At 42.1% G+C, this 16865-nt stretch overlaps 1 protein-coding gene across 1 annotated transcript in view; it reads left to right on the forward strand.

Annotated features, from left to right (window-relative positions):
* The first annotated feature begins 6857 nt into the window (after positions 1-6857).
* The window catches only part of ARMC4 (armadillo repeat containing 4), a 160183-nt gene continuing 150175 nt past the window's right edge, over positions 6858-16865 (forward strand). The window contains 8 exon segments of the mRNA XM_030550281.1: positions 6858-6935; positions 8351-8541; positions 8544-8573; positions 8576-8600; positions 11300-11457; positions 12804-12999; positions 14862-14968; positions 15461-15597. Coding sequence (XP_030406141.1) covers positions 6898-6935; positions 8351-8541; positions 8544-8573; positions 8576-8600; positions 11300-11457; positions 12804-12999; positions 14862-14968; positions 15461-15597 — 882 coding nt within the window. The 5' untranslated portion in view covers positions 6858-6897.

Consider the following 16865-nt stretch of genomic DNA (forward strand, 5'->3'; position numbering starts at 1 on the left):
CCCTTTCTCAAGTAGCCATTAGCCTTTATCTCTATGCATTTACTTGTTAACTTGCTTTTCCTGTAAAATCTTGATTGATTATGCATGACCATTATCTTTTGTTAATCACTTTGTTTACATCGTGTATAATATTGATGCTCACCCCTAATAAAGGGGCCACACTTAATCTAAAGCTTTTAGAGCTAAGGATAGTGTGAGCCCGTTGATCAACGCATTGGTGTCTGGTCTCTGACAGAATTGTGTGCCCCATACCAACTCCGCACGAACTCGGGTGCTGGAGAGGTGAGTGAGGACTTGCTTTATTTACCTAACATGGGTAAGCATTATGCCTGTATTTGTTAAAAATCCAGCCACTATACATAGTTGTACCTAGTATAAAGTATAAAGGTCTAGCCAAATACAGTACATTTACTGCTTATTAAAAGGTCCATCCTCTGTCTAAACTACTTTTTAAAAATACATTACAGGTTCACTGAGTTCCGTTCACTGAGTTCTACTCCCTGGATACCTCAAAATAAATACACAAAGTCTGGTTCTGAGTTAAGACTCTCCAAACACAGCTTTACTAATTAACAAACAGATTTTTCAACGAGCAAACCCAAACTATTAATGTAAAGCCCAAACTGTCATACCTGACAAAAAGCTCTGTGTAACTCAAAATTTGTAACCAACAGAGAGTCCTGGGCACCTTTAAGACTAACAGATGTATTGGAGCATAAACTTTCATGGTGAATACCCACTTCCTTAAACGCATGTAATGGAAATTTCCAGAGGCAGGTATAAATATGCAGGCAAGAATCAGTCTGGAGATAATGAGGTTAGTTCAATCAGGGAGAGTGGGGTCCTCTGCTAGCAGTTGAGTGTGAGCACCAAAGGAGGAGAAATTGCTTTTGTAGTTGGCTAGCCATTCACAGCCTTTGTTTAATCCTGATCTGATGGTGTCAAATTTGCAAATGAACTGAAGCTCAGCAAAACGAGCAGGGGTACTTGTGGCACCTTAGAGACTAACAAATTTATTTCAGCATAAGCTTTCGTGGGCTACAGCTCACTTCTTGGATGCATAGAATGGAACACACAAACAGGAGATATTTATACATACAGAGAATATGAAAAGGTGGAAGTATGCATACCAACTGGAAGAGTCTAATCAATTGAAATGAGCTATCATCAGCAGGAGAAAAAAAAGCTTTGAAGTGATAATTGAGATGACCCATAGATGATGTGAGGAGAACTTACATAGGGAAATAGATTCAATTAGTGTAATGACCCAACCATTTCCAGTTTCTGTTTAAACCTAAGTTAATTGTATCTAATTTGTATATTAATTCGAGTTCAGCAGTCTCTCTTTGGAGTCTGTTTTTGAAGTTTTTTTTTGTTGCAAAATTGCCACCCTCAAGTCTGTCACTGAGTGGTTAGAGAGGCTGAAGTGTTCTCCCACTGGTTTTTGAATGTTATGATTCCTGATGTCAGATTTGTGTCCATTTATTCTTTTGCATAGAGATTGTCCTGTTTGGCCAATGTACATGGCAGAAGGGCATTGCTGGCACATGATGGCACATATCACATTGGTAGATGTGCAGGTAAAAGAGCCCCTGCTGGTGTGGCTGATGTGATTAGGTCCTATGATGGTGTCACTTGAATAGATATGTGGACAGACCTGGCATCGGGCTTTGTTGCAAGGATAGGTTCCTGGGTTAGCGTTTATGTTGTATGGTGTGCGGTTGCTGGTAAGTATTTGCTTCAGGTTGGGAGGCTGTCTGTAAGCGAGGACTGGCCTGTCTCCTAACATCTGTGAGAGTGAGGGATCATCTTTAAGAATAGGTTGTAGATCTTTGATGATGCACCAGCACCCTATCCCTCTCACAGAGATAGATACCTAAGTCTGTACTATACTGGACTGTAGGGAAGCATCTGTAATCCACAACCGGGAACCCCTTCGTGGAGTTGGGTACCTAATTTGTTTCTTATGTGAATGAGTTAGGCACCTGACTCACTCCACAAAAAATAGCAGAAGGAAGAGGAGTTGGTGGTGCCACCCATCTTGTAACGTTTAGCTCGGAGGTTGGAGCACTCGCCTGGAATGTGAGAGAGACGTATTAAATTTCCCTTCTGCCTGCTGGGGAATAAGTTTTTGAACAGAGGACTCCCACATCTCTCAGGAAAGTGCTCCAACCACTAAGCTATGGGATATACTAATGGGGGAGGAGGGGACTCCTTCTGCCTCTCCTACTGAAGCTATTCCACTTTCAAAGAGTCATAGGAGCCCTTGGGTCTCCCACCTTCCATATGAGTGCCCTAGACACCAGGCTATAGAGTCATTCTAAGTCTCTGATGCAGGGATTCTAATTTCTACACAGTGGAACAGCTTCAACAGGAGAGACTGCAGGAGCTCCTCATCAGAATATCACATAACACTGGTTAGCACATTCTCCTGAGAAGTGTAGAAGACCTTTCTTCAAATCCTTTCTCTCCTTCTGACAGAGGTGGGAATGGAATCTGAGTCTCCCACATCCCAGGTGAGTGCTCGAACCACTGGACTAAAATTTATAAGGTGGGCAGCACCACCTCCATCCATCATTTGAATGGGACCTGATCTAATAGGCAGTCTCTGAGTACACCTACTGGATCAGGCCCCACATGTGAGACAGGTGGAGGGTGTGACACTGGCGAACCAGGTGCCAGCTCATGAGAGAGCGTCAGACCAATTCACTTGTGTATTAGTATAGATAAAAATGGTTATTAAATGAATAAAACTGTATTTGATGTTTAAACTTCATGAAAAGTTGGGATGTTACTTGCAGTTTTCACTTCTCTATATCCGGTTATAATGTAGTAGCAAACATTTACATTGTGTAACCCCTGTAACTAAAGTAACGCATCAAATGAGAAAGAAGCCTTCTGGAATGTGAATGAAGCACTTTAACAGAAAAGTGCTAATTTCAAAGCAAGTGGTCATTGTGTGTGATGATCGGAGGTCAAAGACTCAAACTGCATTCCTCACTCGCCATCATCAAAGGAATAGCCCACGTGGGTAGTGACACTGTCATCTTGTTTTCTGTGAGAAGAAGCTATAAGCATAAGCACCGACTTCCCCTCTGCCCTGTGGGTGCTTGACCCCCTCCAACCCCACCCCTGGCCCTGCCCCTGCACCACCTTTGCCCTGCTCCAATTCCACCCTCTTCTCCCAAGTCCCCTCCCCTGCCCCGCCTCTTTACCACCTCCTCCTCTGAGCACACCATGTCCCCACTCCTCCCAGAAAGTCCTAAGTGCTGTCAAACAGCTATTAGACGGTTGGCAGGAAGTGCTGGGAGGGGTAAGAGCGGGAACGCTGTGCTTGGAGGAGGAGGGGGTGGGGGGCGGGAGGTGCTTGGCTGCCAGTGGGTGTGGAGCACCCACTAATTTTTCCCTGCAGGTGCTCCAGCCCCGCAGCACCCCTGGAGTTGGTGCCTATGGCTATAAGTATGGATTTAAGGAAAGATCTTGCATCTCTAGACTGTTTGAACACTTATGGGAAAGTGTACCAGATGCAAAGCAGAGATCCCCAGAGATAATCCGGGTACCTTGAAAAGCCTTTTGGGAAACTGGCAGTTTACTACATCATTGCCACCATCTGGAATTACAAATGCTGATATAACTGTGCATATATTTTACCTGCTTTAACCTCTCAATAATTTGCATTTCCTTTTCTTAGCTAATAAACCTTGAGTTAGTTTATTATAGAACTGGCTGCCAGCGTTGTCTTTGGTGTAAGATCTAGGATACCAATTGATTTGGGGTAAATGACTGGTCTCTTGGGACTGGAAGCAACCTAAATGTGATGTGATTTTTGGTACAAGAGACCTTTTATCCAAAGTACAGTTTGTCTGGGTGGCAAGATAGATTACAAAGCCTAAGGGGACTGTCTGTGACTCCATGGTAAGACTGAGGGCTGGTCCACACTACGGGGGGGAAATCGATCTTAGATACGCAACTTCAGCTACGTGAATAACGTAGCTGAAGTTGAATATCTAAGATCGGATTACTCACCCGTCCACAAACCGCGTGGGATTGATGTTCGCGGCTCTTCCTGTCGATTCCGGAACTCTCGTTGGGGTTGATGGAGTTCTGGAATCGATATAAGCGCACTCGGGGATCGATATATCGCATCTAGATTAGATGCGATATATTGATCCCCGAGCAATCGATTTTAACCCGCCGATACAGCGGGTAGTCTGGACGTGGCCTGATATACTGATCAAAGAGTTCAGATTTGTTACTGGCTTGGTGAAATCTAATTACAGAGCAAAGCACCAGTTGGGGATGTCTGCCGTGTTTTCTGACAGTCTGCCCTGAGGTAGGCACTCATGGTCATGAGCCATTCCAGACAGCATGACAGAGGGAATGCCTAACTTCTCCCAGTTCATGGATTGTTCTGGAGCCTAGGTGGAAGATAGGCATCCAGACACCAGATTCTGCAATTAGACACTCATGGCTGGCTCATGCCAGCTGACGGGCTTGCAGGTCTCAGGCTATGCGGCTGTTTTGCAGTGTTGACATTTGGGCTTGGCCTGCAGTCTGAACTCTGGGACTCTCCCACCTCGCAGGGTCCTACAGCTTGGGCTCCAGCCCAAGCCCAAACATCTCCAGCGCAATTAAACAGCCCCTTAGTCAAGCCCTATGAGTCCAAGTCGGCCAGCAGCAGGTTTTTAATTGCAGTGTAGATATACCCTAGAGCAGTGGTCCTCAACCTATTTACCATTGTGGGCAGCATCCAATAATGCCTGTATGTCCCTGAGAATGTCCAATGGGCTGCAGCTGTGTGCTGATTGGGCTGCAAGTGGGCCATAGGTTGAGAACCTAGAGTGAGTGCAATGCTCAGAGGCAGAATCTTAGGCATCTTCCACCCTGAAAATATAGGCACTGAGTGAATTTAGGTCTATAGGGTTAGGTGGAAGTGGAGCAGAGGTTTTGTAGATCACAGGGGAGCCTGAACTGATGTTTAGGTACCTAAGTACCTTTGTGAAGCTGGGCTGTAATGACTAGAGGACCATGATATACCATCAGTTTTTAATCAGAAATTCCCCCTGCTGTTATTGACAAATATGGCTTAAAACTCAAGGCACAATCTGGCTGAGAATGAAGGCAGTAATGAACAAGACTGTTGTTGTCCAAACAGAAACTCTGCTAAGCTGCTCTTCACTCTTAAAATGTAACAATTTTAATGCAATATAGATTTTGTTTAAACTATTTATCAGGTATGTGTATATAATGTATATAATCACATCATAGCACAAGAAACTATAGCAGAATATAAAGATTCCCCAAGATCTTCTGAGTGCCCAATGGTTAGATATTGAACAGTATATTACAACATAAACATTTTAAAATGTATTTTAATATGGAGAGATTAATACTTCATCTCTGTTGAAGGTGGTAACCTGCTAATCCCCAGTACTCTTAGAAACCAATGGGTGACTGAAAGAGTTACTATATCTATTGTATCACAGGGGTAGCTGTGTTAGTCTGTATCCACAAAAACAACAGAGGAGTCAGGTGGCACCTTAAAGACCAACAGTGCCCAAACAAATCTGCTAGTCTTTAAGATGCCACCAGATTCCTCATTGGTTTTTCTATCTACTAGATTACTTGATTGTGTTGTTTTATTTGTTAATAGTTTAAATTCAACAATTCTGAGTCTAAATGGAGGACTGGAATCACCAAGATTTTGTCAATCCCCACCCCCTCTAATTAACTAATTTCACATGATAGTTTTAAAAAAAAAAAGAAAAACATGTAAACATAAAATAAAAGTCTAATTGATATTAAAACTGAAATAACAACCAAGTCAACTTGATTAAAGATATTTTCTTGTAGTAACCTCAAGCTAGTGAATTATTTAAGTTACCACAGGCTAACATTCTCCAGGAATAAATGCGGTGCTTCTCGTTTATGTCTCCAGGGCCCAGTACTTCAAATCAGTGAACTACTTTATTCAATCCCACACCAAAAACGAAGTGTGAAGCTGGTCCAAGACCTTTTCCTCTAACTCAAACCTTAGAAAGCATGGACATGGGTCAGTCATTCATTACCTCCCCCCCCCACCCAAACGCCTCAATTACACCCTACCAACTGCCCCACCCACACCACACTCCCCTCACATTTATCCACAGCCAGCACCCTGGATCAGACTCAACCTTCCCCGTTCCCTGATCCGCACAGCAGTATTGCTCCTCATGCTCCTCAGGACCCCCTGAGCCCGCCCATCTCAGACTTTCCATCCACCCCAGCAGCCAGGCCGCCCCCTTGCCTTGCGGAGACGGCCGTGTTCCTGTCGCCGGGGCCGTGGGCGCTGTGCTGAGGGCTGGGGAGAAGCCTTGCGGCGGGGGTGCGGGTGGGGCAGGGGCTAGTCCGCTCCCCCGCCCAGCCCGGGCAGGCCCGACTGTGTTTACCCGCCTCTCCTAGTAACCGGCGGCAGCGAGCCGGTCCCCATAGCAACCCCGCCGGCAACTGTAGCCAGCAGAGCCGGCAGCAGAGGGGCCAGAGCTGGAGCGGGGCAAGGTACCGGGGCGGAAAGCGGGTGAAGGGGGCTCCTGTGGTCCTGCCGCTGCGAGCGGTGTGCAGGGGCTCAGCCCCCACGGGAGTGAGCGGGCCCAGCCAGGCTGGGTCTGGCCCCCGCCCCACAGTGGGGGAGCCTCCCCCAGTGAGCGAGAGGCCAGGGCGGTCTGATCCCTGCCCCACAACAATGCAGCCCCCACTAGTAAGTGAGGAGCCAGGGCTGGTCTGACCCCCTAATCCACAATGGGGGGGCGTGTCTCACACCCAGCGAATGAGAGATCTTGGAAACAAGCTGTTCTCCGTGCCCCAAAGTGTAGGAGCCTCCCGCTGCATGTCCCCGGTGAGAGAAGACACTAGGCCTCTATGACTCATGTGACTCCCATCCCCCTGCTCCCAAGTAGGTGAGGGGGCCTGTGGCTCACATTATCCTCTTATTTCTACACTTAAATTAGATGAAGAGTTGGCTACGTTTACCTGCCCTCTGCAATCCTCCAGCTCTCATAAAGTTGCCTAGCATTAGCTGTAAATAGGATTGTCACCTGCCTACATTTTCCCAACATCATCCCTTTTTGAGGTGGCTGTCCTGGGAAGAATCTGAGGGTGTTCAGTACACACTGCCAGCTGTCCAGTTTTATGGACTCAGGATCACCCTGGATGTTTCTGGGTTTTTATACCTGAGATGTGGCAACTCAGTTGTAAGATGCCCCTTCATTTTCAGTTTAAACTGATTTTTACTGAAAAAAAAATCCAAGTTTTCCAAAAAATATTTTTTTTTCTGATTTTCACCCCACTTTTGTATCATTCAAATATATAGCAAATAATTTGTTTTATTAGGAAAATACAATACATTACATGAGATATATGTATTACAATAATATATTTGTGTGTATATGCAAAGCTGTCTGTTGAAGTAAGGCTTTGTATTAGTCTAGACCAGTGGTTCTCAAAGCTGGTCTGCTGCTTGTTCAGGGAAAGCTCCGGGTGGGCCCGGCCTGTTTGTTTACCTGCCACGTCCACAGGTTCTGCCAATCACGGCTCCCACTGGCCGCAGTTCACCACTCCAGGCCAGTTGGGGCTGCGGAAAACAGTGTGGGCCAAGGGATGTGCTGGCTGCCCTTCCTGCAGCCCCCATTGGCCTGGAGCAGCGAACCGCAGCCTGTGGGAGCCACGATCGGCCAAACCTGCAGACGCAGCAGGTAAACAAACCGGCCCAGCCTGCCAGAGGCTTTCCCTGGACAAGCGGCAGACCAGCTTTGAGAACAACTGGTCTAGAAGATACGCACAATAAACAAACAGGCCTGCATGCAAGCTCTGAAGTGCATGCGCATCTGAATGTAATGATGAATCTCATGCCCACCACGTAGATATTTCAAGCTGTTAGCAGATAATGGTTTAAAGATTTGACATACTAAAATTATTAATAGTTTTTTGCAACTGATTTTCACCTGTTTTTTATTTTTGTAGTAATATCAACCAATAATTCCCAGGCAAAAATTAAAATAAAAACTAAAAGCGGAGGACCCTAAAGATGACAAAAAAATCTCTTAATCTCATTGCAAACAGAACAGAACCTATTTGCTTTGCACTTTTTGAAATGTTATTAGTATGGTTAATTAACAGAATTTTCCCCAAGTAGCCTCATTCTTTTTAATATAACATTAGCAAGCCTATTCCCCTCATTGCTGGTGCAGCTCCATTGAATTAACTGAATCAGGCCCAAAGGTGCTTATCGCTAACTATTAAGTCTACAAATGTATTCTTTTAATAGTTTGGGATCTTAAACATATTTAAAGAATAAACTATTTTATTTGCTAAGGCACACATTGTTGATATTAGCTGAAACCATGGGAGTGGCACTGACAAGAGCAGCTCAATGGACCTCGGCTGGTTCTGGAACTGGTACACTAGAACTCACCCCTTTGAATGAATCTCTTCTAAATGACATAATTAAGTTTGCAGAGAACTTCAGCTCTAGACATCCTCAAGAAGCAGTATTTGTCTTCAGAGAACACTTGAATGGAAAACACAATTGGATTATTCATATTTGAATTAGGTTATGAGATCAGGTAAGTCTGAATGGCAGTGGTTTTTAAACATATTAAAGATGAACTGCAAAGAAAAAAATTGTGCTAACTTTGTATAAGGAATTTGCTCTTTTTATTGTATTTCTTTTCTCCTAGTTTGTTACATTGGACATTTTGTATTCTGATTTATAACTTTTCCCCAAAGGACTCTGAAAATTTTTGTAGCACCTAGATTGTGACTTCACACCTGTGTGTTGAAACCTAATTTCCAGTTTCTTACTGAACTGGGGCGAATATATTTGCCTTTGTCTATTCTAGGAATTTTGACACTCTATGTCTAGTGCTGGTGCAGACCTCCCAGTGCCAGCAATGAAGGAGGCACTAATGTAGGCCAGGCACAGGTGTGTTACACACTGTATGTCTAGACACCCACGGCTGGCCCTGGCCAGCTGACTTGGGCTCATGGGGCTCAGGCTGCAGGGCTGTTTCACTGCTCTGTAGACTTTTGGGTTCAGGCTTGAGCACGGGCTCTAGCACCCTGCAAGTTGGCAGGGCCCCAGAGCCCAAGCCCCATGAGTCTGAGTCAGGATAGCACAGCTCAGCTGCAGGTGTCTAGTTGCTGTGTAGACATATCCTGAGTCACCGTACCTTGAAATGAGATACAAAAAACAATGCAAAAAAGTCCTATGTAGTTATACCCACTGAATCTTAGGTCCTGTCCGCAGTGTAATTATAACTGTATTGATGCACCCAGTTACAACATAGTTGAGCCAAGCCATGTTAAAGGAACTGTGTTGCAGCTTTGAAAAGAGAAGGGCAGTTACACTTTTTTGGAATAAATTGATGAATTAAACAGTAATAAGTCACCATAACCAGATAGTATTCACCCAAGATTTCTGAAAGAACTCAGACATGAAATTTGAGCACTACTAACTGATATGTAACCTACTGCTTAAATCAGCCTGTGTACTAGATAACTGAAAGGTAGCTAATGTAACACCTATTTTTTAAAAAGACTCCAGAGGCAATCCTGGCAATTACAGACTGTTATACCTAACTTCAGCATGCGGCAAATTGGTTGAAACTATAGTAAAGAACAGAATTATCAGACACATACATAAACATTCCTTTTATAAAGGAAAATCATGCCTCACTAATCTATGAGAATTCTCTGAGTGGGTCCACAAGCATGTGAACAAAGGTGATCCAGTGAATATAATGCACTTGGACTTTCAGAAGGCTTTTGACAAGGTCCCTCACCAAAGGCTATTAAGCAAAGTAAGCAGTCATGGGATAAAAGGGAAGGTCCTCTCATGGATTGGTAACTGATTAAAAGATAGGAAACAAAGAGTAAGAATAAATGGTCAGTTTTTACAATAGAGGTAAATAGTAGGATCCCCCAAAGAGCTGTCTTGGGACTTGTGCTGTTCAACATATTCATAAACAATCTTGAAAAGGGGGTGAATGATGAGGTGGCAAAGTTTGCAGATGTTTCCTAAAATTAATCAAGATAGTTAAGTCCAAAGCTGACTGGGAAGAGTTACAAAGGAATTTCACAAAACTGAGTGCGTGGACAACAAAATGGCAGATGAAATTCAGTGTTGCTAAGTGCAAAGTTGTGCACATTGGAAAAAATAATCTCAACTATACATACAAAATAATTGATCTAAATTAACTGTTATCACTCAAGAAAGAGATTTAGGAGTCACTGTGGATATTTTTTTGAAAACAGAGAGAATGTTAGAAGCCATTAGGAAAGGGATAGATAATAAAGTAGAAATATCATAATACCACTATATAAATCTGTGGTATACCCACACCTTGAATACTGCATGCAATTTGGATTACCCCATCTGAAAAAAGGTATAGTAGAATTGGAAAAGGTGCAGAGAAGGGCAGTGAAAATGGTGAGGGGTATGCAACAGCTTCCATGAGATGAGATTTTAAAAAGACTAGGACTCTTTAGGGTAGAAAAGAGACAACTAAGGGGAGGATATGATCGTGGTCTATGAAATCATGAATGGTATGGAAAAAGTGAATAGGGAAGTGTTGTTTACCCTTTCACATAACACCAAGGACTAAGGGTCACCTGATGAAATTAATAGGCAGAAGGTTTAAAATGAACAAAAGGAAGTATTCACACAACACACAATTAACCTGTGGAACTCATTACCAAGGGATGTTCTGAGGCCAAAAGTATAACTGGGTTCAAAAAAGAAATAGGTACGTTCATGGAAGGTAGGTCCATCAATGGCTATTAGCCAAGAAGGTCAGGGACACAACTCCATGCTCTGGGTGTCTGTCAACCTCCAACTGCCAGGAGATGGGACTGGATAACAGCTGTAATGACCCTATTCTGTTCATTCCCTCTGAAGCATCTGGCACTGGCCACTGTTGGAAGACTGGATATTAGGTTATATGGACCATTGGTCTGACACAATATGGCCGTTCTGATATTCTTATGTGTATTTCTGTTGCCAGCTGTAATATATTAATATATATTTAATTGATAGAGCTTAGTTTGATACGTAAGGTACAGCAACCTAACATTTCTTTCTGTGAACTCTTTTGATTTTGCAAGTCAACATGGTCTATTAGTAAATAGAAAGGGGAATGTAAATTAGAAGACATGGTCCATTTTTGATTCAGAGCTTTGAGCAGCATTCTCAGAGTTGGACTCTACCAAAAATTTTCCTTTAATAAAAGTTCTCTCTTTATGAAGTATCATTTTATTCTTCTAGTGGAACAACTGTTCAGTCAGAAGAAAGAGACAAAGATGGTCAGCCATTGCTTCTCCTCACTGCCTCAACTATCAAAGTACGCAGTTTTGGCCAACTCTCTCGTTTGCTACATGTGGCTATGGAAAAAAAGTTAAAGGAAGCACAGGCATGCCTTCAAGGTTGTTTTTTTTTTCTTGCCCTTGAATTTTAATGTTTAAAAAAAATAAGAGAAAGAAAGAAACACATACGTTACATTTTATTTAGTACAAATTTTGGCTTATGAAAGATTGATTGAAAATAGTGATGTGATGAACCAACAAACTTCTATTTTTTTATTTGTTTACCTTCACTGAAGTGAGTGATATAGAGCTCTGGAATAATGTTAACATTGAATTACATATAAAGATACATGTGTACTGATTGGTACCTCAACAATTATAGCAGATCATATATTCAAACCTTGGCATACTAAATGTATCCTCAGAAGCTAATAATAGTTTTTTTCTGTACTTTTAACATAATCTCCCTTTTCTAATGTTAATTTATTAAAAATAACCAACAAAAATATGTTATGCGTAAGAAGTTCATGGCTATGAACATTTTCAGATCTTTCTGATGAATGCTTCTAGAAAATATGTTAACAGTATAGTTATTGGTCATATCAGTTCCTTGGACACAAACTGTGACTAAAAAGCACCTAAGTGTGCTAATTAGACACGTATAGGGATGCCAGATCTGAGTAACATTCATTTGTGAAATTGGTAGAAAACAAGTTAGCTACAATTCTCATGCAGCCACAGATGTATTGGGCCTGATTTGTAAAATGCTCACACAGCAAAGGCCCACACAGGGATCATGCCAGCAACTGCTATGCACCTGTGTAAGAATACTGTCACTCATTGGGCCACTGAGAACAAGAGTAGTTTATAAAACCAGCTGACACACAGTTGTGTCACTGGTCATTGTATAGGACAGCTGGCAATCCTGAGCAAGTGATAGCTGGGCCTTTTATGGAATCATTGGGATTGTTGCCAACAAATCTTTTAAGACATTGTTTTATACTAAATCAAACTTCCGTAATGATGGCTTTTCTGTGAATTGAGCCCATTGACTTGATGTTTGGGCCATCGTCCAATTTTATTATCTCTGAAGGTAAATACTGACATAACAGAAAGTTTTAGATTTATTGAATCAAGAGGTAAATATCAATGTTTATTCACCAGAAGACAGCTCCTGTTTATTACTTGTTTGTTTTACTTGAATTTTGTTTTCATTTTGTTAAAAACTGATATATTAATGTATTTCAAATCACAATAAAGTGATGTGAAATCATTTACTCCTACAGGATAAAACAGTAACATTTTAAACCTGTTAAGGAACCCATTATCTATCTTTTAAAATTAAATGTGTTCATATTATAAGTTACCATTGTTAAAATGCTTTGGCAGTGAAGGATTTTAGAAATCCTTTAAGATCAGTTTTAAAGTATCATTATCTTTATATTGACAATGTTTCTCATTTACAGCCAATAGAGATCCTATAGTGAAAATTCTTGGCCCAGGATATGGGACCATTGAAGGAGAAGATATGTCTATGCTGCGCTTGCTGGACAGAATGAAAAAAGATGATGATCCTGATACAGAGATTAAAATGAAGATCTCTCTTCTTCTTCAACAGCTGGATATGCAACTACTTAACAGTTCTTTAAAACATATTTCACAGTAAGTGCATTGCAAATTAAACTGTCCATTTTTTGCCAGTAAATTTTTTGTTTTGTTTTTAAGTTAAATTCATTTTAACCCAAAACATGTGCTTTTGGGTGTGATATGAAGAATCACTCAAAAGAGGTATGAAAGTAATTATCTTATTGATTTATGAAAACCAAGAAAAGTTGCTGAAATGAAAGATATTTCCTGGAGGTTTAACAATATGAGTATAAATATGTGTGTGTGAAAGAGTGTGTGTGTGTATACATATATATGTGTAACCCTTCTGCCCCTCTGAGTTGGCAGCAACAAGGGCCTGGTTCAGTATCCAGGGGTTCCGTTTCAGTAACACAATGCATAACCGGCTCGAGCCCCCACCCAGTGACCTGGGACCTCACATTACCACACCCCCCCTGGGCGCCTCTAGGAGGCAATACTTCCCCTCTCGCAAGCACGGAGTCTGAGTGTAGCAAAATCTTTTTAATAAAGGAAGGAATTAATGCAGCATCCCATTGGAGAAACACCACAAACAGGGTTATAACACAAACCATAAACAAAAACCCACCTCCAAGTACTTTTGGCACTGTCCTTTTTTCCCGTTAGGGTTTTAAGTCCAATCACCCCAAAGTCCAACAACCCAAAAGTCTCTGGTCAATGCCACCCCAGAGTTCGAGAGTTTATCTGTAGAGGTTCCCTCCCCCCCCAGCCTGGATAGAAAGGGGCACCTTACGTGGTCCGGGGCCAACTGCCCTGCCTCTCCGTGGGTTCTGCTTCCGCCTTCTCCACGAACTGCTCCGCTTTACCAGCTGCTGCACGCTGCTCCTCCAGCCATCCTCAGAAACTGCTCCGCTCCACCAGCTGCTCTGCTCCATGAGTTGCTCCAGTTCTCTCTGCAAACTGCTTGGCTCCGCTCGCTCTGTGGGCCGCTCCACCCGTCCCACAGCTACTCCGCTCTGTCAGCCACTCTGCTGCCACCAGCTGTCCTGTGATCCGCTCCAGCCATCCCCACAAACTGCTCCACTCCGCCAGCAGCTCTGTTCCACAGTATAGCTTTGGGCTCCCCACTAGTTAGCACCGTAGTCAGTGCTCTCAGCTCAGTGATTTTAGCTTTTTAGTGATTGTCAGCTCTTAGTGATTCCAGCTCATAGTAGGGGAGCCCCAGTGCTAGTGCACCATTAGCCCAAAATGATTTCAGCTCTGTAACCTGTATTTAAATTCTTGAGGGAATAAAAAAAAAATCACTTCTGACATTCCACAGTAGAGAGACGAGGGGGTGCAACTGGTGCTTCTGGCTCCACAAGGAGACTGCACCACCAAGCACAAATACCTTACCTGGCCTCAGCCTCTCTCCTCAATCTTCCTGGGTTTTGGAACCCATGTCCCATGTCTAGCCAGTACCGCCCAAACTGAGGGTGAGCAATTTGTCACCAAGCAGTCCCACAGCTTGGGAGTCTGGGATAGGGTAGGTGTGCCTATGCAATACACTCTCTGAAATTCTTTCCCACAGATGTCAGTGTAGAGCTTATCCTGACTCTGCTTACATCTCCATGCAGTGCAATATGTTCTATATTTGAAAGCAACTCAATATCATATATATAAATAAATAATGCACTAGCAACTAAAACATTTTAATAGAGTTGTTCATTTTGTTACGAAAGTATCTAATAGATTATACTGAATTTGTCAAAGAGTTATAACGGTTTCATTTTAGTTGTGAAACTAAAATTTCACTAAATAGCTGTTTGCCTATTTTTAGTTATTTTTCCACTACTCTGAAGCTAGTGAAAGGAAAGAGCAAAATCCCTTTATACAATCATCTGATTATTTTTTGAAAATCTATTTTATTATTAGATTTAGACCATTTTCTATTATTACAGAAAGGTGAGATTAAGTCCAGCTGCTGTAAAAAATGAAGTGGATCTGCTCAAACATTTCTCTGGAGAAGGAGAAGATACTGTGCTGGAATCTCTTGAATATACATCAGGTTAAAATTCTACCTTTTATGTTTTTGTTTTATCATGTTTTACATTTATACCTATACATTAAATATAATACATTTTATTTTTTTTCATGTAGATGTTAAAATACATTCATTATCTCTTACTGATTTAAAATGTGTATTTCTATTTTTAAGTAATGATATAGAACAACATGTACCTACAGATATGGAGCTCAATTCTTCAACCTTGATTTACATAAATAATCCCTATTCATTTCCCATTGAATTCAGTGGGACTAATTAAAGACTTGGTCCTGAGAAGTGCTGCACAGGTGTTTAAGTGGTTTGTTGCATCAGGCCAGAATGCTCAGCACTTTGCAGGATCAAGTCCTAAATCAGTTCAGATTGTTGACATAAGTAAGGGTTGAAGGATTGGGACCTTAATTTGTATGAATTTTATAATTAAAAATCTATTCAGGTCTTAATATTAGAAATAGCAATATATTTTTAAAAATAACAAAAACACTCTTGTTGCAGAGTATGAATTCTCCAATGGATGTCGAGCCCCACCTTGGAGACAAGTCCATGGGGAAATTTGTTATTTGATTGTTAAACCACATGACACCGATCCTTTGTATATCACTTGCAGCACAGCAGGAGTGTTTTTAAATGGGGTAAGTAACAATAAAAACTCAAATCTGGGGTAACAGAAACTTGAGTACTGTATGTAAAAATGGGTGAGTCCTGCCTGAGGAACAAGTTTGGAAACCACTGTAGTAGAGTATGTGGCCAGCTTTCTACGTCCTTTCACGGTGTTAGCATGCTCTAATAGGTCGAAATCAATATCTATGGCATTACTTAAAGATGTTCCAGTATCTGCAGAGCCACTACATGGTCTTCAGTACATACCTTCTCTAAGCACTATGCCTTGGTCCATGCCTCTAGATTCGGTGGCAGTTGGCTATGCGGTTCCATCTTCATTTCTGGACCTGATTCTGTAGCTCCCTCCTTGCCATGAGTATACTGCTCTCGGGAGTCATCTGAAGTGGAGCAAGCATAGGGACACTATTCAGAGAAGGAGAGGTTACTCTCCTTGTGCAGTAACTGTAGTTCTTTGAGATGTATGTCCCTATGGGTGCTCCACTACCTTCCCTCCTTCCCCTGTACTTCAGAGTTTCCTTGTAGAACTTTGTGGTAGATTTTGTGGTAGAGGGTGGTTTGTCTGTACAGTCCCATATAGCCATGGTGCAGGGCACAAGGACATGTAGGACACATGTGCAGGCTGAATGGACACTGCTAATGAAAATCTCTGAATGAAGGCATGTGGGGCGCATGTCACCTAAAGTGGAGCCCCTATAGGGACACAAACATTGAAGAACTACAGTTACTGCACAAGGTTACTGCACCCTCTCCTTCCTGAGTCCCAGTCCCAAATTATTTTTCTCTTTTCTTATGATGATTGCTTGTATGAAAATATAAGAGTTTGGAACAAATATAATAAAGAATAAAACCCACACAAAATTTCACATATTTTTAAGGAAAAAAATGCATACATTTTTTGCCCCAGCTATATATAAGGGCATGATCTTCTAAACACATTCTACTGGATGAAGTGCTTACTACTATGAGTCCCATTGAAATAATAGAGTAATAGATTTTGTGGCCAGAACGGGCCATTACCATCATATAATCTGACCTGCATAACACAAACCATAAAATGTTATTCAGTAATTCCTTCATCAAGTCCATAACTTCTGGTTGAGCTACAGCATATCTTAGAAAGACATCCATTCTTGCTTTTAGGACTTCAAGAGATGAAGAATCAATCATATTGTCCTCACCCATAACTATTTCACATTTGCGGAAAATGTATACCTTCAAGGCAGTGGCATTGCTGTGGGGTACCCGCATGGCCCCACCATATGCTAACATTTTTATGGCT

This window comes from Gopherus evgoodei, chromosome 2 (genome assembly GCF_007399415.2).
Source record: "Gopherus evgoodei ecotype Sinaloan lineage chromosome 2, rGopEvg1_v1.p, whole genome shotgun sequence".
Classification (NCBI taxonomy): Eukaryota; Metazoa; Chordata; order Testudines; family Testudinidae; genus Gopherus; species Gopherus evgoodei.